Source organism: Lynx canadensis, chromosome B2 (assembly GCF_007474595.2).
Source record: "Lynx canadensis isolate LIC74 chromosome B2, mLynCan4.pri.v2, whole genome shotgun sequence".
Lineage (NCBI taxonomy): Eukaryota > Metazoa > Chordata > Mammalia > Carnivora > Felidae > Lynx > Lynx canadensis.
Genome location: NC_044307.1, coordinates 77,416,111 through 77,441,203, shown reverse-complemented (window position 1 = coordinate 77,441,203; position 25,093 = coordinate 77,416,111). Strand labels below are relative to the sequence as shown.

At 37.7% G+C, this 25,093-nt stretch overlaps 1 protein-coding gene across 7 annotated transcripts in view; it reads left to right on the top strand.

Annotated features, from left to right (window-relative positions):
• The first annotated feature begins 13,499 nt into the window (after positions 1-13,499).
• SNX14 (sorting nexin 14) overlaps positions 13,500-25,093 on the top strand; it is a 77,404-nt gene continuing 65,810 nt past the window's right edge. For 3 of the 7 annotated variants that reach the window (XM_030315931.2, XM_030315929.2, XM_030315927.2), the window contains exon 1: positions 13,508-13,805. In XM_030315931.2, coding sequence (XP_030171791.1) covers positions 13,606-13,805 — 200 coding nt within the window. In that variant the 5' untranslated portion in view covers positions 13,508-13,605. Of the gene's footprint in view, positions 13,806-25,093 lie in introns of all 7 variants that reach the window. The other 4 variants (XM_030315933.1, XM_030315930.1, XM_030315928.1 and 1 more) reach the window with 2 other exon arrangements.

The following is a 25,093-nucleotide window of genomic DNA, read 5'->3' as shown; positions in this document are numbered from 1 at the left end:
GCTTTTTAATTCTCTGCAGCCACATGCAAATGCAGTACATGTAGTTTTGAAAAAAATACTTCCCTTGCTTTTTTCTTGAAATAGTTAAAATCCCCATGAATTTGCACAAATTGAATTCTTAAAAATCCTTCAACACTAATGACAGGTACTTTTTTCTTTAGGAACCCAGCTTCAGATTCCTTTATAAAATAGAATTAAAATAATGATGAAAAAAAAATTCTAAAATTATATCAGGAAATGTTAGTTGATCTCTTGGTTTCCTGAGGATCCATTTAGCACTTAGGACAGCATCAGCCATAGTTAGGGCCCCAGCAGGACATAATTGTAGTTACTTCAGTTTATCTGGGCCAAGTGTCTGTCTTTTTATCAGTCTGTTTAAATTACCAGTGCTACTTATTCTTTGAAGTTAACTCAATTTCTTCTCTTTATGGTTTCTTTTGCCTCTTAGAATGGAAGCTCCTCCAGGGCAGGGAAATCTGACTCAGAGGGGTTAGGCATTTAAAAATAGTTAAATATTTTTCGGTTTGGTAGAAATTTAGTTTATTTGCTGAATTAGGCTTAATTATGGCTTGCTAACTTGAAAAAAGGAATAAAAATTTGGAACCACTGAATATACATTAGAAAGCTTTTTAAAATGAGCATGTAATGCTAATGTTTTAAGTAAATTGAGATCATGAAGATTCACATTTAAATTGTACATCTGACATTAAAAAAAATCAAAATTGGAAGTTATGGGAACGGTTGGCCTTGTGATATATATAAAGACTGCTTTTTTTTTTTTTTTTAAGTATTGAAGTTATAACCCAGCTCAGCAATTTTTCCTTTATGTTGATTTTTAGCTTAATTCCAGGTTGCTGAATGAAACAGCATTCCAACTACAAACCTCTTTATGAGGAAGGAATACTTAAAGATTGAATTCTTGTTTTGTTCATGAAGTATAGTTGGTTTTAAGTCTGTAAAATTTATTTAGGCTTGTTTTGCAGAGTACTTTAGAGAGGATAAGTGAGTATACCTGAGAAAAGCATGAAGGCTAACCTGAAGTGAAAGTCTTGAAAACAATTTTTTTAATTAAAAAAAAAAAAAAAACCAGGTATTTCTAACTAATCGCTACTTACTATATTTTACAATAATGAGCAATGATTGGTTGCATGCATATGAATAATTGTATTTACCTTTCAGTTGGTAGATTGTTGAAGTTAAATCACTTAAAAACAGAGGCTCTGAATTTAAGGCATCTCATATGATACTGTATCTCCTACTTTGAGTAGTGGAGAAAGGTGTTGTATATACTTAGTTGATAATTTAGCTGAATTGTATAAGAGCTATACCTGGAAAGCAGGAGCTAGTGCAGTATATGAAATAGCATTCAGATAGCACAGAAAGTCTGCATCTCCTCACACCATCCAATTTACAGACAGGACCCCTTCTGTAGTTCTTATATAGTGGTTACTGTTTCTCTCACTTTTTTTTTTTTTTTTTTTTTTTTTTAAGAGCAGGAGTGGGGGATAGGGGCAAAGGGAGCACATCTCTCTTAATTACTAAATTTAGGTAGTAGTTACCCCTTGTGAGGAGTTTAGCTTAAACTAGTTCTATTCTTTTGCAGAACTATTTTAAATTCAGTTGATTACCTTTATTACTCAAACTACACTTAAGCCTCTACTTACACCAATTTTAGTATCTGTTTGATCCTCACTGTATAAAGAAGCACACTCAATATGTTATTTTTTAAGTTCATTAAAAAATTTTGAGAGAGAGCTAGTACAATCAGGGGAGAGGGAGAGAGAATCCCAAGCAGGCCCCACTGTCCGTGCAAAGGTCCTTGGTCTCATGAACTGTGAGATACCACCTGAGCCTAAATCAAGAATTGGACACTTAACCTACTGAGCCACCTAGGAGCCCCTCGATATTTTATTACTTTTCCTTCCTCTCCCGGTTCCTGCTATCATTTTTCAGATTTATGGCACTTTATAACAGGTTATCTTTTATTTTGCCTGTAGACTGAAGATAGACAAAACGTAGCATTTATAATGGTAATGTATTTAGATTCATAGATAACCCTATTTTGATAAAATTTGTGTCCTTGGGAAGGCAAAATTCTAAGGTAGAAATAAAATGAATTCTTTTAATGTTCCTTTATTTGGATTCATGCCATAGCTAAAATACAAACCATGACTTGGATTTTTTTTTTTTTTTGAGTTTCTAATTACCTTTCTTTTTATAAGCTGTTTAGCTATTTAATCATATTTAGTGCTCTGTGTACTACTGTCATATTAGGATTTTTTTTTTTCCCCATTCCATTGCTGGACTCCACTTTTCTTAGGTTCCATTGCTTCCTCTTAGATTTGCTTTTGTTCTTGCTGCAATATGTTCTCTGGTAATATTTTCAGGAAAGGTTACATGAACTGTAAACCGTCTTGCACACTGGAAAATGTTTCACCCTCACTGTTGGTTGACAGTTTGGACATAGGATTCTAGCTGCACTATCCTTTTCCATCAGAACTTTGGAGGTATCGCTCCATTATTTGGTGTAACAACAGTTTTTTTCTTTTTAATTATTTTGAGAGAGAATGAGTGGGGGAGGGGCAGAGAGGGAGAGAGAGAATCTCAAGCAGGTCTGCGTTGTCTGTGCAAAGCCTGGTGTAAGGCTTGATCCCATGAACATGAGATCATGGCCTGAGCCAAAATCAAGAGTCTGACACTTGGGGCACCTGGATGGTTCAGTCAGATTTCAGCTCAGGTCATGATCTCACAGGTAATGAGTTTGAGCCCTGCCTCGGGCTCTGTGCTGACAGCTCATGCTCTTTCAAAAATGAATAAATGTTAAATAATAAATTTTAAAAAAGGAGTCTGACACTCAACTGACTGAACCACCCAGGCGCCCCGCCCTGTGTTATAACAGTCTTGATTTGAATGCAGTGCTTGCTTTGTAGGTAATTTTTTTTCTTACACATTCAGATTTTTTTTTCATAACTTCGTTTTCTAAGGTTTGATGAGACTGCATAGGTTTTCATTTATTTTGCTTTTTAACTGGAAGACTTAAGAGTTTTTTTGTTGCTGAGAATTTTGTTTTTCACTTTTTTCAGTTTTTCTGCTTTTTTGGAGCTTGGTTTGGAATGCACTGCATTGATTTATATTTAAACTATTTTTTTCATTTGTCACTGCTGTAGCTTTTTATACTTTATAAGAAATATTACCTTTTATTTTTCCCTCTTCCAGAGCATACACTGACTTTAAGTTTGACCGACAGAGCAGTCTGTTTTTATTTTATATATAGACTATCTTTCTCATTCTTCAATTTTAAAGGTTTTTTAAAAAGTGACCAGTTACAGGATGCATTGAAATATTAGCTCACTTTATTTACTTTTTCGAATTTTTCTCAAATGTTTGGCGGTTCTTTATGAAAGAAGGATTTGATAAAAGTAGACTGGTGTACTATGCCTGTTCACTGACATGACTATGTGCTGTGCATATGAGAAAAACATACGCTTTATTTTTAGCTTCCTTGGGAGCAGGCAGGCAGGCAAGGTACCCCCTCATGCCTGAAAGAAGAGTGCCTGATTGCAGGAGTTTTGACTCCTTCCAGGCAGATTATTTGCTGTGAGGAAGTGGTTAGACCCTGAAAGCAGCTTTATAACCTTCAACTGCTTAAATATCTTCTTTTACTTGCTACGCAGAGGTCTTGCCTTTTCCTTCCCACTCCTCTCAAGAAAAATGGCTCCTGTTTCTTGAATCCTTGTAAGCAAAAAATTAATATGAGCCTCAGTTCTTCATCGTTTGTACCTAAAATGTGCAACTTAGTATAAAAAGTGCTACTTTTAAATGGATCTGGGTAGTAAAATACAACAATATGTGTACATTATTTTGAATTTATTAGAAGAAACCATCTTAATCTGTATTACCACGTTCATGTTGATGGCTCGTTTGAAATAAACTGTCCAGGGGAAGTTTGAATAAATCTTACTGGAAAAGAGAACATCACCTAGCATGTTAAAAGGGTACATAGAAGACATTTTGTGACTAAACATGCAAATTTAGTGACATTTTTGTCTGGACAAAGCAGAGTATTTTGAAAAACCTTTGGGAATAGTAAAATAGGTTTTGTTTTAGTATTTAATTTCTGAACATTTAAAACGAAACCCATTGTGCAGCATTTTGTTTTTCCATTTATATTTAACACAGCTGCCTTCATGTATGCTATTTTACCTGGTAATGTGACTACATTCTTTATTTTGGTAGAGATTTCTCAAACCTGCCATACCCAGATTTGATGAGAATCCATGTTAATCTGGTTGTGGAAATAATGACTTTTGTCATATACTCTTTGCTGATTCCAGTCTAAGTCCTTTAAAATTTTTCCACATAAAGGCAATTTGAACATCTTAGGTCATTTCAGCTGTTCTTAAGGACTGCTTCCAGGTATTAAAACATTAAGTTTTATATTAAAATACCAAGGGAGAAACTGACTTGAAATTTTTGGTACCAGAAATCTTAGCTAATTTTTAATGGCAATAGTAGTATCTGGAAACACATGCACATACCCCAGGAAACTGAAGAAGAAAATAAATCTTATTAACTAATATACCTAGACCCATTCATTAATGGACATAAGGCATGCTAATCTCCTATGGCTTCCCCATTCTACTAAGCCTGATGTGTGTGTGTGTGTGTGTGTATAGATTGCTCAACCAAATTTGTGTGTATTAATACAGTCACAATTTCAATGATTTAAATGCTTCTTTTTAGTTTCCTAATAGTTCTAGGTGAAAACAATAATAAAAATATTTTTTCCTAATCATTGAGGCATTTAATGAGGGAACTATGTGCAAACACAATATAATCTCTTTGGTCCTGGGTGAAAGATTATATTTTGGTATTTTTCTGTCTCAACATTCTATAAGGTACAGCTTATGTTTCTGGTAACATTCTGCCTAGAGGATTTTCTGTTTCTTTGCATTCATACTTTTGTGAAGTCTTAGTTTCACAAAATATGAAGTGTTACATTAAAAGAATTCATACTGTAATCAACGTGTAATAGCTTACATGTATGAACATTTTCTGGAACATCTGTGATAACTTATTCTTTGAGGGGAGTAAGTAGGATGCTTATTTCTCTTGCAGTTAAGGAAACATTGGAACCTGTATATTCGGAAGAAGAAAATTGTATCAAGCCCATATAGTTCACAGAGCATTATTGAAGTTATCTCGACTCCCTAAATTACTGTGTTAATATTGCACTAGGTGGAAATCAGTCTGAGTAATGTAGATGTCAACTAATATTTGAGCAATATGGTTCTCCTTTTGTGGTAGTAACTTTTTTCTTTTTTTCTTTTTTTTTTTTTGAGAGGGTTCATGTGTGAGTGGGGGAGGGGCAGAGAGCAGGAGAGAGAATACCAAGCAGGCTCTGTGCTGTCAGTCTAGAGCCCAATGTGGGCTCGATCCCATATACATCGAGATCCTGACCTGAGCTGAATTCAAGAGCTGGATGCTTAACTGACTGAGCCACCCAGGTGCCCCTGTGGTAGTAACTTTTTTAATCTTTAGAATTAGTGTTCGTTTATCTCAAGTCCCTTAGTTACATAGTTCTAGGCAAAATTCAATTGGTATAATACTAATATAAATGAACCTGATTAGGAAATAAAAGGTAGTCTAAGTGCTAATCCAATCTCTGAAATATGATTTATTACTAATAGCTCAAATGTTTTCTCAAAATTATAGGGTTAGCATATAATCAATCCAAAATAGCATAAGGATTCTAAGCACCAGCAAATCCCCTCCCACAGCTCCCTGCCCCAGTAAACTCTCTTTAGGTTGAAACCATGCGTTTTACATTATTAGGATAAAGGCATTTTATTCCACATTTTCCTAGGTAGCTTGGCAGTTTTGGGATGATACTCCTTTAGGTTGATTTTCCTCTCTCCTCTCTTTTTAAAGAGCTGTTCACAGGACACCAGTAGTCTGATATGAAAATAACATTTTTTTAAAAAGCTTTAACCTTGGGGTGCCTGGGTGGCTCAGTAGGTTAAGCCTCTGGCTTTTGGTTTCAGCTCAGGTCATGATCTCACAGTTGTGACATTGAGCCCCACGTCGAGTTCTGCGCTAACATGTCGGCACGGAGCCTGCTTAGGACTCTGCCTCCCTCTCCCTCTCTCTCTCTCTCTCTGTCTCCCCCTTCCCCCCGTTCCCCACTCACATGCCTACTCTCTCAAAATACACTTAAAACTTTACCCTCTAAGTCATTTGTTACATTGAATCTTTGAAAAGTCTTTTTTTGGCACTTTGCTGGTTCTCTAATCTCTGACCACCTCGTTCTTATCTGTCCTTATTTCCCTTTTTTCATCTGTACTTGTCTTCTTGATCTCATCTACATTCATGGCTTCATATCACATCTTATGTGGATTCCTGTTTTACTGTCCAGGCTGGATTCTCTGTGTTATGTGCAACAACACAGAGTGCTCTGCTCTGTCAGTTAATGTGTCCTGTTAATTTCTCTTTTCACATCCAGCTACATTTGATCCAAGTACTCTACACCCTATGTGGGGGCTCAAACCCACAACCCTGAGATCAAGAGTTGCACATTCCAGCGACTGACCCAGCTAGGTGCCCTTCACTTCACCTTTTTGTTGTGTTCCACCTCCAGCCAACCCCTCAAAAATCCACTTAGGCCAAAAGAGTAAAGTCTTCTTGCTCTAGGTACTTTAAAACTATCAACAAAGTACCCCTGAGGAACATAAACAAGAGAACACCAAGATAAAAGTCCTGCCTGTGGCTTTTCTGGGGTGTAAATAGTCTACTAGCTAATTTTTCTTCCTTGTGTTATGGGTTTGTAACTTAGCTATAGAAGTCAAAAACCAAAATTTATCAACCTCTGCTTAAAGGTAACTTAAGGAGCAAAACCATGGTTTTAAAACATCTGACCACATTTGAAAATCTGATGTTTCTATACTCTAATTACAGGAAGAATCTTCAGGATTATTTTCTATTCAGTATTGCTGCTACTCTTCAAATTCACTGTTAACAGTGTATGTGTTAATTGCAATTTCCCATCCTCCACCATGATCAGTAACAATTTCATATGATGGTGTACACTAGAAGAAAGCAAAGCTATGAAATTTGGCAGGGCTGATTCAATAAATAGGATTAAGCCAATTTAAGAATAATATATGATGTGCTATCAATGTGTGAAAACCTAGGACATTAAAAGGATTTTAGGGATATTTCTTGGAGATTTCATCTTAGCCCCAAGAAATAAAGTGAGCTAATCTGTTTTATTATTATTTTAACTGAAAATAGAAGTAAATAGAACTGTAAAGTAAATAGGACATCTGGTACAGAGTTCTTAGTTACGTTGAATAAGTAAGGATATATCTCAAACTTAACACAATTGAAGAGTATAAGCAGTGCTTGAAATTCAGATTGTTTTAAAATCTTGTGTTCATGTTAAACCTGTAAATTTAAGGAAACCTAAATTTAAATGGTAACTGCCTTTCAATATATAGGGAAAATTTTCCAATAAAAATTTCCAAGATTACCTTATTAGTCAAGATTTCTATTTTTAAAAGAGCATTTATTTTAAGTAAACTATGTCCAGGGTGGGGTTTGAACTCATGACCCTAAGATCAAGAGTTATATGCTCAGAGCGCCTGGGTTCCTCAGTCAGTTGAGTGTCTGACCTTTGATTTTGGCTTGGATCATGATCCCGGGATCATGGGATCAAGCCCCATGTTGGGCTCCATGGGGTGTGGAGCCTGCTTGGGGTTCTCTCTCTCCCTCTGCCCATCTCCCTGCAGCTTGTGCTCTCTCTCTCTCTAAAAAAAAAAAAAAAAAAAAAAAAGCGTGCTTTACAGTCTGAGCCAGCCATCCACTGTGAACTCTATGTTCTTAGAACTACAATCAGGTTACTAAAATAGCTTCTTTTTTAGTAAAGATAAAAATTGATTTTCTTTGGTAGTAACCTTAGAATTAGAACTGAAGTACCAATATTAGTGATTTTCACCATTCTGAACCAAGCATACTTGCATAGTGGTTTATAAGTACCATATGAAAATTTGTTTTTCTGTTTTAGTGAATAGCCTACCTAGAGGTAAGGGGAAGGATGGCAAAGCCTTTCCAAAAATACTTTCAGAAGTTACTGAAGTCAGTTAAAAGCTATATTTAAACACCTGGATATAGGTAGCATTTTTCTTTTTATGAAAGGAAGCCATTGTCTGTGTAGTTAATATGACATAAGGCATAATGTTTTACTTATTTAAGAGGTAACTTTAAAAGATAGACAAGAGAAACATTGGCTGTCTTATACAAGATAGTGATGGTGTTAGAATTTAAGTGCCTTTTCCAGTCTTTAATATTTACCAACAGGCAGGTGAGTATATTTTCAGTTTCTTTAAAAACTTTTTTTTTAACAGTTGAGAGACAGAGTATGAGCAGAGGTGGGGCAGAGAGAGAGGGAGACACAATCTGAAGCAGGCTCAAGGCTCTGGGCTCGAACCCATGAACTGTGAGATCATGACCTGAGCCAAAGTTGGACACTTTCTAACCGACTGAGCCATCCAGATGTCCAGTATATTTTTAGTTTCTAATCAGTTATGAAATGATTGACATTTTCTGTAATTATGACCCATTTCCATGAAAGGTTAGAATGGTTATTCCATTGTGTTTAGAAATAAGATGACAAACAGTAAATGCTTAAATTGTTTGGTGCTAAGGTCATGAGACTTCCCAGAATTTCATGGTCAAAACAGTTTTTGTATCCAGAGAGGATCTATTTGAGCCACTGGTTGTATAAAGTTGTAGTCCTTCATATCTTCCCATTGGAGGTTTTACTTCATGGTCACTCAAAAAAGGGGTGTTAAATAGGAAAGTAATAGCTGCATTTTGAACATCTCAAATTCCCACCCATTAAAATCCCTTAATGTTCTTCCTTGAATTACATAGTCTCCATTGTAGTTCCTTTTTTGAAAAGGAAGGCAAGGAACATTTCCTGAAGTGAAGAAGGCAGTTCTGTAGTTCCTTTAACAGATGTTATATCCTGAGGTTGATGCACAGGGATAAGTTGTGGGGAGAAGAGGGTATTATGAAATGTAATATTAAAGATAACATTACGAATGCTACAAAGTTAAAATATGAAACTTGATGCTTTGAGACATAGTAGGCTGAAACTGGGGTTTAGAAATGCCAATCCTGTTACAGGAGAATACGTTCCATATTATAGTAGGCATCTGTGAGTGGGGTAGACTGAAATCGCTCCTAGGGGTAATATGTCTATATTCATCTATCCTCTTCCTGATCCGCTTACGCCATGCAGATCATGGCCCTCAACAGTTAAAATTTGGTGTATATTCTGGGTTGTCAGAGTTAAGTAGGCCACAAACAACTGGGATTCAGGTATTTCAACATCTTTAAATCTCCTGTACCAACATAAACAATTTGTATAGTGCTGGTGGAGTTGGGAGAATCAGGTTTAATTAGATGCATTTTAAATATTTAACATTGCCTACTGCTGCCTGACTTCTAAATATTAAGTGAAAGCAAAGAGATAAATCCTAGTATTTGCTCAAATCATTGTCTTCCCAGATCCCCACTAGTTGAAAATTTTTCTTTCCCATCACTTGTCATTTTTTAAAAACTATTACAGCCTTTATATATAAACATGCCATGTATTCTACATTTTCATGTGTGATATGTCTCCACTAGATTGTAAGCCTTTGGAGGTCAGAAAAATGCACCTAAATCATTGTATCTGCCACCACATCTAGTACAGTGCCTTATATTTATTTGCTAATTCAATAAATATTCATTAAAATAATGGGAGATATTATTGTAGCTTGATATTTGAGCCCTTTAGATGAAAGCATAATCAATTATTTTTTTCTACTTCTTATAGTTTGAAAATGTACCCTGGCATACATAGTAATTGTGGCATTTATCAAAAAATTTACACATTTAATTGTACTGGCTCTCCCTAGCTAATGTTAGTCTGGAGCAGCACTGACCAGTAGAAATATAATGAAAGCCACATAATGTAATTTTAAAATTACATTAGAAGTTTAGTAAAATTACAAATAATGTGGCCACATTATAGAAATAAGAAACTTGAGATTAATATTTTAGCTCATTATTTTGAGAATATTTAACATTTGTTTTAAAAATTCAGTTTACATTCTTGTTTTCATGTGCAGTCTGATGTCTACTTTACCCTTATAGCACATGTCTATTCAATGTGGCACTAGCCACATTCTAAATGTTCAGTAGTCAGATAATGGCCAGTGGCTACTGTACTGAACAGTGCAGGTCTAGAAGAGCAGGCAAAGAACCTCTCTGGACCTGTTTCCTATTAGGTCATTGTGATTTTAGGTTATTATCCAAATAAAGGTATTGGCTGCTTTTGTCACACTCAGAAATTGATAGAATAATTTAAGAAAATTTTTGTATTAATCATTGTATAAAGACACTTAGTAGGTACTTTACACCCAATTTAAATCTCTAAAACTTCTTAAGGGATCTCTCTTTTAGAGTTGTGGATGCACAGGTTGAGGTAGATCAACTTAACCTTGCTCAATAAAATACTGCTAGTAGAAGGTGGAGCTGGTTTCAGAATTAGGATTGATTGTGGATATTCCATATTCCTGCTTTAAGTTCAAAACTTCTAATAAAAGTTTGGGAAAAAAGTTTAAAGCTCTGTGTGTGTTGATAACAGACCACAAGGTTAAAGAAAAAACATTTAATGAAATAAGAGTATTTTATTTTATGAAGTCTGTATCAACCATAATTTTTTTTTTTAAGTTTATTTTCAGAGAGAGTGCACATGTGCAAGAGCTGAAGAGGGGAGGAGAGAATCCCAAGCCCACTCTGCACTGTCGGTGCAGAGCCCGACTCAGGGCTCCATCTCACGAACTGTGAGCTGATGACCTAGGCCAAAATCAAGAGTGGGATGCTCAACCGAGTCACTCAGACACCCCAAATTTCTTTTTCTTGCTTTAGGCGTGGATTTTATTTCTGAAGTTATTTATTTAACGTTTGTTTATTTTTGAGGGGGGGGGAGGGCAGAAAAAGAGGGAGACACAGAATCTGAAGTAAGCTCCAGGCTCTGAGGTGTCCACACAGAGCCCGACACGGGGCTCAAACTCATGAACTATGAGATCACGACCTGACCCTAAGTCGGACACTTAACCGACTGAGCCACCCAGGGGCCCCTCATTTATTTATTTCTGAGAGAGAGAGAAAATCCCAAGCAGGCTCCGAGCTGGCAGCCCAGAGTCCGATGCGGGGCTGGATCCTACAACCCTGAGATCATGACCTGAGGCGAAATCAAGAGTCAGACACTTAAAGGGATGAACCACCCAGGCGCCCCCAGCTGTGGATTTTCCTTATAGCAGAAATTTATTTTTAGTTTTTACTTTTCCTGAACATAATATGAAGATTTAAATTGTCTAGGTTATTTCAAAATTTCCTCTAATAACGTCATATGGGGAAAAAGCCACCTTTAAGTTGGATGTTGTTAAGGCTAACTTGAAAATCAAACATTTTGCTTTTTAGGGGTGCCTGGGTGGCTCAGTCGGTTAAGCGTCTTGACTTCAGCTTAGGTCATGATCTCGTGGTCCATGAGCTGGAGCCCCGCGTCAGGCTCTGTGCTGACAGTTCGGAGCCTGGAGCCTGCTTCAGATTTTGTGTCTTCCTCTCTGACCCTCCCCCGTTCATGCTCTGTCCCTCTGTGTCTCAAAAATAAATAAACGCTAAAAAACAAACAAAAAAACAAACATTTTGCTTTTTAAATGTTTTGGCTCTTAGTACAAAGTTGAACAGTAAATTCAGAACAAGTCTTTATAAAGTATAAGATTGGCAATATAACTTCCCAGAAAAGTTTAATAAAGTAACTTGCACAAGTATTAAAGTACTGTACTCAACTACACCGTAGGCCCTGGATACATGTAGATTAATTCAACATATACCTTTTATTTATATTTCAGTGTAGTCCTAGGATGTTCATATAAACAAGGGGTTCTAGATAATTCAAAGACCATTAAAAGGCTGCAGAAGTGAAATTAATATACTAAATGTTTTCTCCTGTACTTCAAAACATTAAAAAAAGCAATTAGTTTTCCAGTGATGTTACATGGCATTTTAATAATTTAATCAGAAATGGTACAGTATGAGTATATTGTGATGTTAGTTTAAACCATCCCTAATGACGAGGACCAGTGAAATATGGATGCTTTTATATACTACCGTGGATTGGTAAACCATTCTAGGAAGAAACTTGACAGTATGTATCATGTTCTTACCCTTGCGCAATTGTATTAATATTAATCCTTAAAAATTTATTAGAAAGGTGTACAAATTTAGGATAGAAAATGGTAATCATTATGTCAATAAAACTAGCATTAATAGAATAGGGACGATACATTCTGAAGGAAAATAATGCATCATTAAAGGTGGTCCTTGTATTTGGAGTAAAATGGAAAAATATTCATGAAACCGCACATACCCCACTTAAACAATATATACTTTCTGAACGTATCTGTTTCCGCACTTTGGACGATAAGATCCTAAGGAAGAAAAAAATGACAGGCAGCAGTAGAGCGCCGGCTCTGGGGTTAGAACTGCTTCAAATCCCGGTTTTGCTAGCCTCCGTAATCTAGCTGCAAAATGGGAAAAACTGGAGTATCTACATCATGAGGTAAATGTTTGAAAGTTAAATGAAAGTGCTTAGCGCGCCGTCTAAATAAATTTTACTTGTTACGATGATGTCTTCTTGCATCTCTCCGACTGGCGGAAAATCATATATTAAATTTAGAAATGTGATGACTTAACTAAATCGAAAGCTCCACGAGACCAGAGGGATTTAACCTAACCTGCCAACCTGCCTTGTCCAAACACTTGGATTTTGATTAGACCGGCAAGGCCATGGTGACCTGAGCTCTACCTTGCCTGTGAGCGCGCAGAATGCACACTCAAAGGGGTGACGGCCCGGTGGGTTTGTCTCCCGAATTCCAGGGTTTACTCACGCGTCCTCCCCTACCCAGCCCCCGCCAAATAAGGACTCCATTCTCTCCGTTGGGCGTCACGTAAAGCTCGACGGGTCCCCACCGAGAGGCGGGGGCCGGGACCACGCACTCCATCCCCCCCGCCCGCTCGCGTCACAAAAACTACAGTCCCCAGAGGACCCCGCGAGCTCAGGATGTCCCGCAGGCAGGGTCCGGCGGCTGCTCGGGGCTGTAATTTACCCCGTGCTCCGGCACAACCTTCTCTCTCTCCTCCGCGATACAGGCGAAGGTTACTGGGTGCTGCAACTTTACCCCCCGATTTCCAAAACAGGCCAGTAGCCAGTGAAGTCGGGCCCTCCTTGGGAGGCCGGCGCGCGACCCTGCCCTGGAGGGAGGAGCTGCGGAACGCGCTGGGCCTCCAAGGGGTGACGATCTCGGGCACGTCGTGCGGCAGTCCCCTTGGCCGGCTGTGGTGGGGGGGGCGGGGGGGGCGGGGGGAGGAGGCCGCGCACGCGCGGCGGGGCCTTGGGCGGGGCTTTGGGCGATTGCAGCCGGCGGTCGGTCCGCCGGTCGGCGGCTGTGTGGGTAGCCGCCAGGTCGGCGGGGGCGGAGACGCGGGAGGTTGATGGGGGTCGCCTCAACCTCGGCCTCAACCTGTAGCACAGCTTCAGCCACGCAAACGGAGATGGTGCCCTGGGTGCGGACGATGGGAGAGAAGCTGAAGCAGCGGCTCCGGCTCGACGTAGGACGCGAGATCTGCCGCCAGTACCCGCTGTTCTGCTTCCTGTTGCTCTGCCTCAGCGTCGCCTCCCTACTTCTCAACAGGTAACGCTGCAGCGGGGAGCTGGCGGGCGGCTGTTCTGCGAGGCCGCAGGCGCAGACCCGGGTTGCTTCACTGTGTGGAGACCGCCCGGGCTGCGCAGCTGCGGGACTTACGGCCGGCTCCGAGGCCTTGGGAAGAGGGGCCTCGGGCGCCGGGCGGAGCGTCTGGGCCCGGAAGTGCGAGCGTGGGTGGGGTGCGTTCCAGTGCCCCCCTTCCTGAGGCCGGGTCTTCTGAGACACCTGGCCCCTGTTCTTACCTAGTTTTCACCTGTTTCTTGTAACCTGGCCCTCCATCATCGTTGTTTTTCAGAGGAGTGAAATGTATATGTACGTCTCAATTAGAGACCTTGCAGGGGCGGTCCAGTCAGCTGACGAGAGGGTTCTAGGTGTTGTAGCAGCCACAGTCTTAGGCAGACTCCCCTCGCTCTCACCGCGCGCGTGCGCGTACACTCGCACTCACACAGTCATAGAGCCGCTCTGCGCACACTCGCGCACGATTTTACAGCCGCTGCGCGCACACACGCGCACACATGCACGCAGTCTTATAGCCGCAGCGCGCACAGTCGTGCACGCATCCTTGCACCCAGTGCGCGCGCACACGCAGACTTGCGGCCAAAGCACACACATATGTAGTCTTAACAGCTGAGGCGCGCGCGTGCGCACACAGCTTGCATAAGCATGTACGTGTGCACACATACACATAGTCACGCAGCCGAAGCACGCGCGCGCCACACACAGCCTTGTAGCTGAAGCTTTCCTCAAAGTGTGGTTGGTTAAAACGGGTAATTGTAAAGATTTGTTGAATCGAAGTCAAAGTAAAATGGTCTGTCTTGACATCTCTAGAATATTCGAAAAGGGAAGACTGAAAGTTTAAAATTGGTAAATTCAGTTGACACTTTGAAATCGGAAAGTTCTGCCCCTGAAATAAAACTGATTTCCTTCAGTTAACTATTTCTAGAAATGATGAAGTAGGTAGTGGAGGAGAACTTCAAATTATTTACGGATTTGCTCTTGGCGGAAAGAAGTCTGAGACACTTGTCAGCAACAGTATCTACATGATGTTTTTTCTGATGTTTTGAACATGAAAGCATCCTTACCCTTTACCGAGGTAGTTGATCCCTAAAGAGAGGAATGGGAAAGCGTTCACCAGGAATTTGGTTATTTAATTTTGCTCTAAGGCAACCATTGCGTGTGACGGTTGGATCAGATTTTTTTTCCCTAGCCATTTTGCTTTCTTGTTAGTGGACTCTGGGTTTATATAATACTAGGTTTAAATAACGATTGATATTTTACTGGAAAATATCATTTGAGATCTAATGTGATTTGATTGTGATAGTAAGATGTTTGATTTCAGGAATACCTGAAGGAATTCTGTTAAGAATCCTTAGCAGAGTGGAAATTAATTATTAAGTACTTCGCTTTCTGTCATCTGGAAGGTATTCTAGATTAACAGCTTTAATATGAAAGGTTAACTTTTTGTGCTTTACTTTTGTCCAGGAATTTTTAACCTGTCTCCTTCAGTAGATGGGTCAGTTTAAGTGTCCAAAGTAGGACATGTAGGATCAGGTTGAACTAGATTTCTGAGGTTGTCTACTTAATTATAGCGTCTAGTGTTCTATGTTGTTAAGTCATAGAATACCATTTGATCTGTACCCTGTATCTTTATTTGTATTATTCAAACAAAGAATTTTTTTTTTCAGACTGTTTCTGGTACTTTCCTTTGTTAGTGTTGAAACCAGCAAAAGTGATCTTAAACATCATAGAACTGTCTTTACTAAAAGAATGGTTAGGTACCCTGTGGTGCCTGGCTGGCTCAGTCCATAAAGCATGGAATCTTGATCTCAGAGTCTTGAGTTCACGCCATACATTGGGGTACAGTTTACTTAAATAAGTAAATAAAATGAAAGAATGGTTAAGTACCCTTTTAACAGGAAAAAGCCTTTGGAAGGTGCAAGACAGTTTATATAGTGTGCTTTTCAGCGTATTGTGTGATTTTCATTAAAGTACGTGTGCACATTCACGGAGCACCTGGGTGGCTCAGTCGGTTGAACATCTGGCTCTTGGTTTCTGCTCAGGTCCTGATCTCATTGTCCATGAGTTCGAGCCCCACGTCGGGCACAGTGCTAATGGTGCAGAGCCTGCTTGGGATTCTCTCTCTGTGCTCCTCCCTGTCTCTCTCAGAGTAAATAATTAAACTTAAAAAACTGAAAAAATATATGTGTGTACATTCATATTTACATATAAACGTGTGTTTATGTATGCTTTGGCTATCTCTGGAAGACTGTTACATAAGGAAATGTGGTCCCTTCTAGGAGTGGGGAATACTAGGCATATCTATTCAGAAATTAAAAAAAAAAAAATGTGTGTATGTAAAATATAAAAAATACCAGGGGCGTAATGATGGAATTAGAAGAAATGAGAAGATATACTTAATGCATACCTTCAAAAAGTGATTTTTACACAGGTATTTCACCAGTTAGTTTATAGAAATAACTTAAAAAAGAAATTTTCAGTTTAAAATCTTTAATGGTTAGTATGTAGATTTGGAGCTTTACCTCTATGTAGTAAAACTTAGAATAATACTCTTTTTTCAAAATTAACTTTTTCTCTTATAGCCTTGAAAGTATTCAAAGTATTGTTTAGTATATAAATTTTTCTTTTGATAGCAATTAAGGCTATGAATGTTATCTGTGGAGAGATAAATAGATATACCTTTTGGCTATTGTAAGTGATTTGTGGGAGGAATAGAGTAACATACTTCATATATTTCAAATTATTTGTGATATCACCTTTATGGTAGTGTTAGGGAAAAGTAGGAGCATAGATATAATTAGCAATCATAGTATTGAGTATTTGAGTGTTATACTAAGGAATATTTTAAGTTAATGCTACTAATAATAATGGTAATAGTAGTAATAGCTAACTAACACTTTGTGAGTGTTTTGTTTGGCCCAGGTATTGTATTAAGAGTTTTCATTAATTATTGAGGCAATTTATGGTTGTGTGTGAAAGTTTTGAACCTAAGTGTGACTGTAAGAATTTGATTCTGACTCCTCCATTAATCAGTTATGTGACTTTGGATAAGTGATCTTTTACCTGTCACAGTCCCCTTATCTGTAAAATAGGGATAATATTAGTACTTACATTATATGATTATTTTGATGACTAAGTGGTTAATACATGGAAAGTGTTTAAATTGGTGCTCAGCATATAGAACATACTCTTATTAAATGTTAGCAGTTATTTTTATCTCATTTATTCTAGCATGCCAGCAGACACCTTTGTGAGTAACCTCAGTCACCATGGATCAGTTTTGCTTGTTTTTGGATTTAATATGAATGTAATTATGTGGTCCTCTTGTATCTGGTTTCTTTCTCTCACTCTGTGTTTGAGATTTATCCATACTGTTGTGTATATCAGTACTTCAGTCTCTTTTGTTATTATGCAGTATTCCACTGGGAATATGACACACTTTGTTTATCCATTCTTCTGTTGAAGGGCGTTTGACTTGTTTATAGTTTTTGGCTATTGTTAATGCTATGAATATTCTCATATATATTTATTTTGGTAGACTTATTTATTTTGGGTATATGCCCATGAATGGAAATGCTTAGTTATAGTGTATGGGTTTGTTTGACTTAAGTAGATACTGCCAGATAGCTTTACAAAGTAGTTATACTAATTTTCACCCCTGCCAAAAACATTTGACTGTTCTGTCTGATACTGTCTGTGGATTTAGTTTAGTCATTTTAGTGAATGTATACTAGTAGGTCGTTGTAGTTTTATTTAATTGTAGTTTAATTGTTAGCTATAGTCATCATGGTGTACATTACATCCCTAGTACTTATTTATCTTATTCCTGAAAGTTTGTACCTTTTGACCAGCTCCCTCCAGTTTCCTGTCCCCTATGCTCCACCTCTTGTAACCACAGTCTGATGTCTTATTGTATGAGGTTTTTTTCCTTATGATTTTACATATAAGTGAGATTATACCCTATTTTTCTTTCTCTGTTTGACTTATTTTGCTTAGCATAATACCTTTAAGGTCCATCCATATTATCCCAAATGGTAGGATTTCTTCATTTCTTATGGTTGAATAATATCCTTTTTGTGTATATATACCACAGCTTCTTTGTCTATTCATCCATTGATGCACACTTAGGTTGTTTCCATATCTTGACTGTTGTAAAAATTTTACTGTGAACATGCAAGTGCAGATATCTTTTTAAGTTAGTGTTTTTGTTTCCTTTGGGTATATTCTCAGAAGTGGAGTTGCTGAATTATAAAACAGTTGTATTAATTTTTTTAAAATCCTCCAAACTGTTTTTCATAGTGGCTGTATCCATTTACATTCCCACCAACAGTACACCAAACCCTTGTTTCCTTTTCTCCACATCTTCACTAACATTTGTTATCTCTTGTTTTTTTGATGATGGCCATTCTTTCTTTTTTTTTAATTTTATTTTTTTAATTTGCCTCCAAATTAGTTAACATATAGTGCAACAATGATTTCAGGAGTAGATTCCTTAATGCCCCTTACCCATTTAGCCCATCCCCCGCCCCAACCCCTCCAGTAACCTTCTGTTTGTTTTCCACATTTAACAGTCTCTTATGTTTTGTCCCCTTCTCTGTTTTTATATTATTTTGCTTCCCTTTACTATGTTCATCTGCTTTGTATCTTAAAGTCCTCATATGAGTGAAGCCATATGATATTTGTCTTTCTCTAATTTCACTTACCATAATACCTTCTAGTTCCATCCACATAGTTGCACATGGCAAGATTTCATTCTTTTTGATTGCCAAGTAATACTCCATTGTATATATGTACACCACATCTTCTTTATCCATTCATCCATCAATGGACATTTGGGCTCTTTCCATACTTCGGCTATTGTTGATAGTGCTGCTATAAACATTGGGGTGCATGTGTCCCTTTGAAACAGCATAGCTGTATCCCTTGGATAAATACCTAGTAGTGCAATTGCTGGGTTATACGGCAGTTCTATTTTTAATTTTTTGAGGAACCTCCACACTGTTTTCCAGAGTGGCTGCACCACCTTGCATTCCCACCAGCAATGCAAACTCTTTCTCCGCATCCTCACCAACATCTGTTGTTGCCTGAGTTGTTAATGTTAGCCGTTCTGATAGGTGTGAGGTGGTATCTCATTGTGGTTTTGATTTGTATTTCCCTGATGATGAAAAATGTTGAGCATTTTTTCATGTGTCGGTTGGCCATCTGGATGTCTTCCTTGGAGAAGTGTCTATTCATGTCTTCTGCCCATTTCTTCACTGGATTATTTTTTTTTTTGGGTGTTGAGTTTGATAAGTTCCTTAGAGATTTCAGATACCAACCCTTTATCTGATATGTCATTTGCAAATATCTTCTCCCATTCTGTCAGTTGCCTTTTAGTTTTGCTGATTGTTTCCTTCGCTGTGCAGAAGCTTTTTATTTTGATGTGGTCCCAGTAGTTCCTTTTTGTGATGATGGCCATTCTAACAGGTGTGAGGGGATATCTCATTGTGATTTTAATTTGCATTTCCCTGATGAGTAGTGATATTGAGAATCATTTCATGTACCTGTTGGTATTTCTTATAACTTCTTTGGAGAAATGTCTGTTTAGGTTCTCTTGCATTATTATTTATTAACTAATTAATTAATTATTTTTTTACCAGCAAAATGAGTTTATTCAGGAATAGCAGAACAATTGCAATTGCTATGGGAAAGCAAAGACAAGTCTGAAAATCAAATGAGAGGAATGTTAATAGAGAAAAGGAGAAGATGGCAGGGGCTTCTTTGAGTAAAAGTCCATTGGAAGAACTTGAGTGGTGGCATATGTTTTTTTTTTTTTTTTTTGAAAAAATATACAAATGTTTTACTATTTTTAATTTTTAAGTTTTGTTTAAATCCAAGGTAGTTAGCATATAGAGTAATAATGATTTCAGTAGTAGAATTTAGTGATTCATCACTTAAATATAACACCCACTACTCATCCCAAAAGGTGCCCTCCTTAATGACCATAACTCTGTATTTGAGTCTCTTATGGTTTGCCTCTGTCTCTCTTTTTAACTTCTTTTTCCTTTTCTTCCCTTATGTTCATCTGTTTTGTTTCTTAAATTCCACATTTGAGTGAAGTCATATGATACTTATCTTTCTTTGACTTAATCCACTTAGCATAATACACTCTAGTTCCACCCACGTTGCTGCAAATAGCAAGATTTTATTCTTTTTGATCACTGCATAATATTCCGTTGTATGTATGTACCACATCTTCTTTATCCATTCATCAGTCAGTGGACATTTGGGCTCTTTCCATAATTTGGCTATTGTTGATAGTGTTGCCATAAACTTTGGGGTGTATGTGCCCCTTTGAATCAGAATTTTTGTATTTTTAATGGTTTCTAATTTTTGAATGGTTTTTAAAGTGGTTGTAAATTTTTTGAGCAACCTCCATATTGTTTTCCAGAGTGGCTGCACCTCTCCCAGTTTGCATTGGTTTGCATTCCCAGCAGCAGTGCAAAAGGGTTCCTCTTTTTCTGCATCTTGGCCAACATCTGTTGTTGCCTGAGTTGTTAATTTTAGCCATTCTGACAGATATGAGGTGGTATCTTATTGTGTTTTTGATTTGTATTTCCCTGATGATGAGTGATGTTGAGCATTTTTTCATGTGTCAGTTGGCCATCTGGATGTCTTCTTTGGAAATGTGTGTTCATGTCTTCTGTCCATTTCTTCACAGGATTATTTGTTTTTTGGGTGTTGAGTTTAGTAAGTTCCTTACAGATTTTGGATACTAACCTTTTATCTGATATGTTATTTGCAAATGTCTTCTCCCATTCTGTAGGCTGCCTTTTAGTTTGTTGATTGTTTCCTTCGCTGTGCAGAAGCTTTTTATCTTGATGCGGTCCCAATACTTCATTTTTTGCTTTTGTTTTCCTTCCCTCTGGAGATATGTCTAGTAAGAAGTTGCTACAGCTGAAGTCAAAGAAAACAAGCCTGTTTTCTCCTCTAGGATTTTGATGGTTTCCTGTCTTACATTTAGGTCGTTCATCTATTTTGAGTTTATTTTTGTGTATGGTGTAAGAAAGTTGTCCAGGCTCATTCTCCTTCATGTTTCTGTCCAGTTTTCCCAACACCATTTGTTGAAGAGACTGTCTTTTTCCCATTGGATAATCTTTCCTGCTTTGTCAAAAATGAGTTGACCATACATTTGTGGGTCAATTTCTGGGTTCTCTATTCTGTTCCATTGATCTGTCTGTTTTTGTGCCAGTACCATACTGTCTTGATGATTACAGCGTTGTAATACAACTTGAGGTGTTGAATTGTGATGCCTCCAGCTGTGATTTTCTTTTTTAACACTACTCTGGCTGTTTGGGGTCTTTTCTGGTTCCATACAAATTTTAGAATTGTTTGTTCTAGCTCTGTGAAGAATGTTGGGGTTATTTTAGTAGGGATTGCATTGATAGAGTTGTGGTATATCCTCACTGGCTGGACTTGCTGTACATGGAAACTTTCTCCCCCTTGTTGGAGTAGTAAGGTAGGCTTCTTCCTGTTGGCAGTGCGAGGTATTTCTCTTCATGTTGGGGTCTGCAATTAATGAGTGGTAGGCTGTGAGAGATCCCCTTTCTGACCTCCCAGCTTCATTTGAAGTGGTGTTTTCTTTATTCACTTTCATATTTCCCCCCCTTTATGATCTTTCTCTGACAACATTGCTGATAAAGAGTCAGGTTTTCCATATTTAGTGGTTTTGCCTGTTGGTGCCAGAAAAGACCTTTCAACTTCCACATCAGAGAGAAAATATGTAACAGTTGAAAACCATCTAAGGCCACATTTGGGTAACAAAGTTAGGAGGGAGAGCTCTCACGCATTTGTTATATAAAGTCTACACTTTATCAAGGTTATAAACAGGACAGTCATCTTGAAGCACTGAGCTAGTATCACTTTACTGGCTATATCATTTCTACAGAGTTTTGACATGCAACAGGTCCTCTGCACTTTTTTAATTGGGTTATTTGTTGTTTTGCTATTGAATTGTATGATTTTTTTTTTTTTTTAGTGTTTATTTTTTGAGAGAGAAAGAGAGTATGAGTGGGGGAGGTGCAGAGAGAGAGGGAGACACAGAATCTGAAGCAGGCTCCAGGCTCTGAGCTGTCAGCACAGAGCCTGATGTGGGGCTTGAACCCATGAACGGTGAGATCATGACCTGAGCCAAAGTCGGCCGCTCAACCGACTGAGCTACCCAAGGTGCCCCTGAATTCTTTATTTATTTTAGATATTAATCTCATCAGATATATGGGTAGCAAATTTTTTTTGCATTCCATAGGTTGTCTTTTTACTTCATTGATAGTTCTTTATTACTTTTTAAATTACCACAATTGGCTTACATACACTTAACTTAGTATGTGACAGGCTATTCTTTTTTTTAAAATATTTTTTTTTTCAACGTTTATTTATTTTTGGGACAGAGAGAGACAGAGCATGAATGGGGGAGGGGCAGAGAGAGAGGGAGACACAGAATCGGAAACAGGCTCCAGGCTCTGAGCCATCATCAGCCCAGAGCCCGACGCGGGGCTCGAACTCACGGACCGCGAGATCGTGACCTGGCTGAAGTCGGACGCTTAACCGACTGCGCCACCCAGGCGCCCCTGTGACAGGCTATTCTAAGCACTTTTTTGATCTTATTTAATCATCATAATAACATTATGATTAGGTATTATTATTGCCACATTTTATAGAGGACCAGACAAGTCAGAGAGGGTATGTAATTTGCATTGTGTCATAGCCAGGATTTTAACCCAGACAGATAGACTCTAGAGTGTCATGTATTTTGTTACCAAACTTCATAGATCTTTCACTCCAAGTTCTGTTTCTTTTATTTTTCTCTTCCTATAACAGTAACAGATTTTCTTTTCTTTCCTTTTCTTTTTTTAAACAATACTGTTAAGTTTTACAGTGTGGTTTTATATTTGCTAGGACAAATTCTCACTCTTGGCCCTTCTTTCCCAAAGTTGACATAGCTCTTTTTAAACCTTTATTTTCCCTATTCATTTTAGAATGAATATGTCAAATTTCTCAAAAGATTGAGCTGGAATTTTGAATGTAGTTTCTGTTTTGTTTATGTATTGTCACATAAACCATCCCTCAAATTTGTGGTTTAAATCAACAACAACATCTAATTTGCTTACAGAACTGTAATTTGGACAGGAGTTGGTCTGTGTTCACTGTGCATCAGCTAGATATATGAAGGCAAGGGGCTAGAATAGTAATTTGTTGGCTTATTCATTCACATGTGTGACAGTTGATGCTTATCGTTGAGTGTGATCTTGGTGGGACTACAGCCCAGAACTTGTATATACAACCTTTACATGTGGCTTTTTTCCCCATCATGGTGCTGGCTTACAAAAGTGAGCATCCTGAGAAAGAGACCTTGTCAGAAGCCATATCCATTTTATGACCTACCTTTGGAAGTTAGGTAGTTGCATCTCTGCCCCATTCTTTTAGTTGAGGTGAATTATTAAGGCTAACCCCTATTTAAGGGGAAAGAAATTAAACTCCTGCTTTTTTTTTTTTTTAAAGGAGGTTCCATGTCCAATGTGGGGTTTGAACTCATAACTGTGAGATCAAGAGCTGCATGCTCTACAGACCAAGCCAACCAGGTGCCCCTAAACTCCTGCTTTTTTATGTGAAGAGTGTCAGAGAATTTGCAGTCATATTTAATGCCACCACAGTGTTACTTAATTTGTAACTTAATATGGATAGAATTGATATCTTTACTGTTTTTAAAGTTTTCATCCATGAACATCAATAATCTCTGCATTTAGATCTGCTCTTAATGTCTTTTTTTTTTTTTTTTTTTTTGAGAGAGAGAGAGAGAGAGAGAGAGCTAGTATGAGTGGGAGAGGGACAGAGGAAGAGGGAGAGAGAATCTCAAGCAGGCTGACAGGCTTCACACCCAGCTCTGAGCCTGACATGGAGTGGGGGCTCCATTTCCATCTTAGGACCCTGAGATGACGACCTGAGCCTAAATCAGTTACCCAACCAACTGAGCTACCTAAGTGCCGCTGCTCTTTTTAATCGCCTTTTTTTTTTTCATTTTAAAAATCTTATGGATAATTTTAAACATATATAAGTAAAAATAGAATTATATAATGAAGCCTCTTAGAAACCATTGTCACCCAGCTTAAAAAATTATGAGCTCAAAGTCAAATATCTCCCCCCACAATTATTTTAAAGCAAATCCCACATATTTTATTTATAAACATTAAACATTTCAGTATGTATCTCTAATAGACAAGAGTCCTTTTTTCTTACATAACCACAATACCACATCACATTAAAAAAAAAGTTTCTTAACGTCATCAAATATCCACTAAATGTTCAGATTTCCCTGAATTTGTTAGAATTTCCCTCCAACATTTTATGAAAAAAAAATTTAAGCATACAGCAATGTTGGAATTTACAATAAATGACCAGTTATGTACTGCCTAGATTTTACCATTATTAATATTTTACTATATTTTCACATACTTTACCATGTTTTTGTCTGTTACTCTATCCATAATGAATCTTATTTGTAAACAACTTTTTACAGTTAGTCAAATCAAGATCCAAGTATGATCTTTTGATCTGAAAGCTACCTCCCCTTCACACACAGCCTACTTTGTTTTAACCTTGCAATTTATTTGTTTAAGAAACTGGGCCATATGTTTTTGGAGTTTTTTATAGTCTAGCTTTTGTTGTTTATATCCTTGTAGTGTTGTTGGGTATATTCCTTTCCCTCTCTGTTGTCTGTAAACTAGTGGTTAGGTCAAGAGGCATCACTGTTTAGATTTTTTTTTTTTCTCCTTTAGTCTGTGATGATATAGATTTAAAGGTAATGAGCTATTTAAAAACATGCCCTTCTTATGATGTATTATTATTCGTTATGATACACTGCTAGTTTTAGTTAATATTTTACTTAATACTTCATAAATTAAAATAGACCTAATGTTCATCTTATATTGTCTTTATCTGATTTGGGAATTAAAATTATATTAATCCTTCTAAATTACCAGCTTTTTCTAATTTTTTCTTTCCTGAAGCCATCTGTATAGGATAGGGATTATCTCATTAAAGTTTGGTAAAACCATTTGGGTCAGGACCTTTTTTTTTTTTTTTCTTCAGCCAGATCTCTGATTACTGTTTTAATTTCTGTAATGATAATTGGTCTATATAAGTTACCTAGTTCTTCACATAATAATTTCTAGCATTTTTGTCTTTTTCTAGAAATTTATGTCCTGCAGGTTATCCAGGTTATG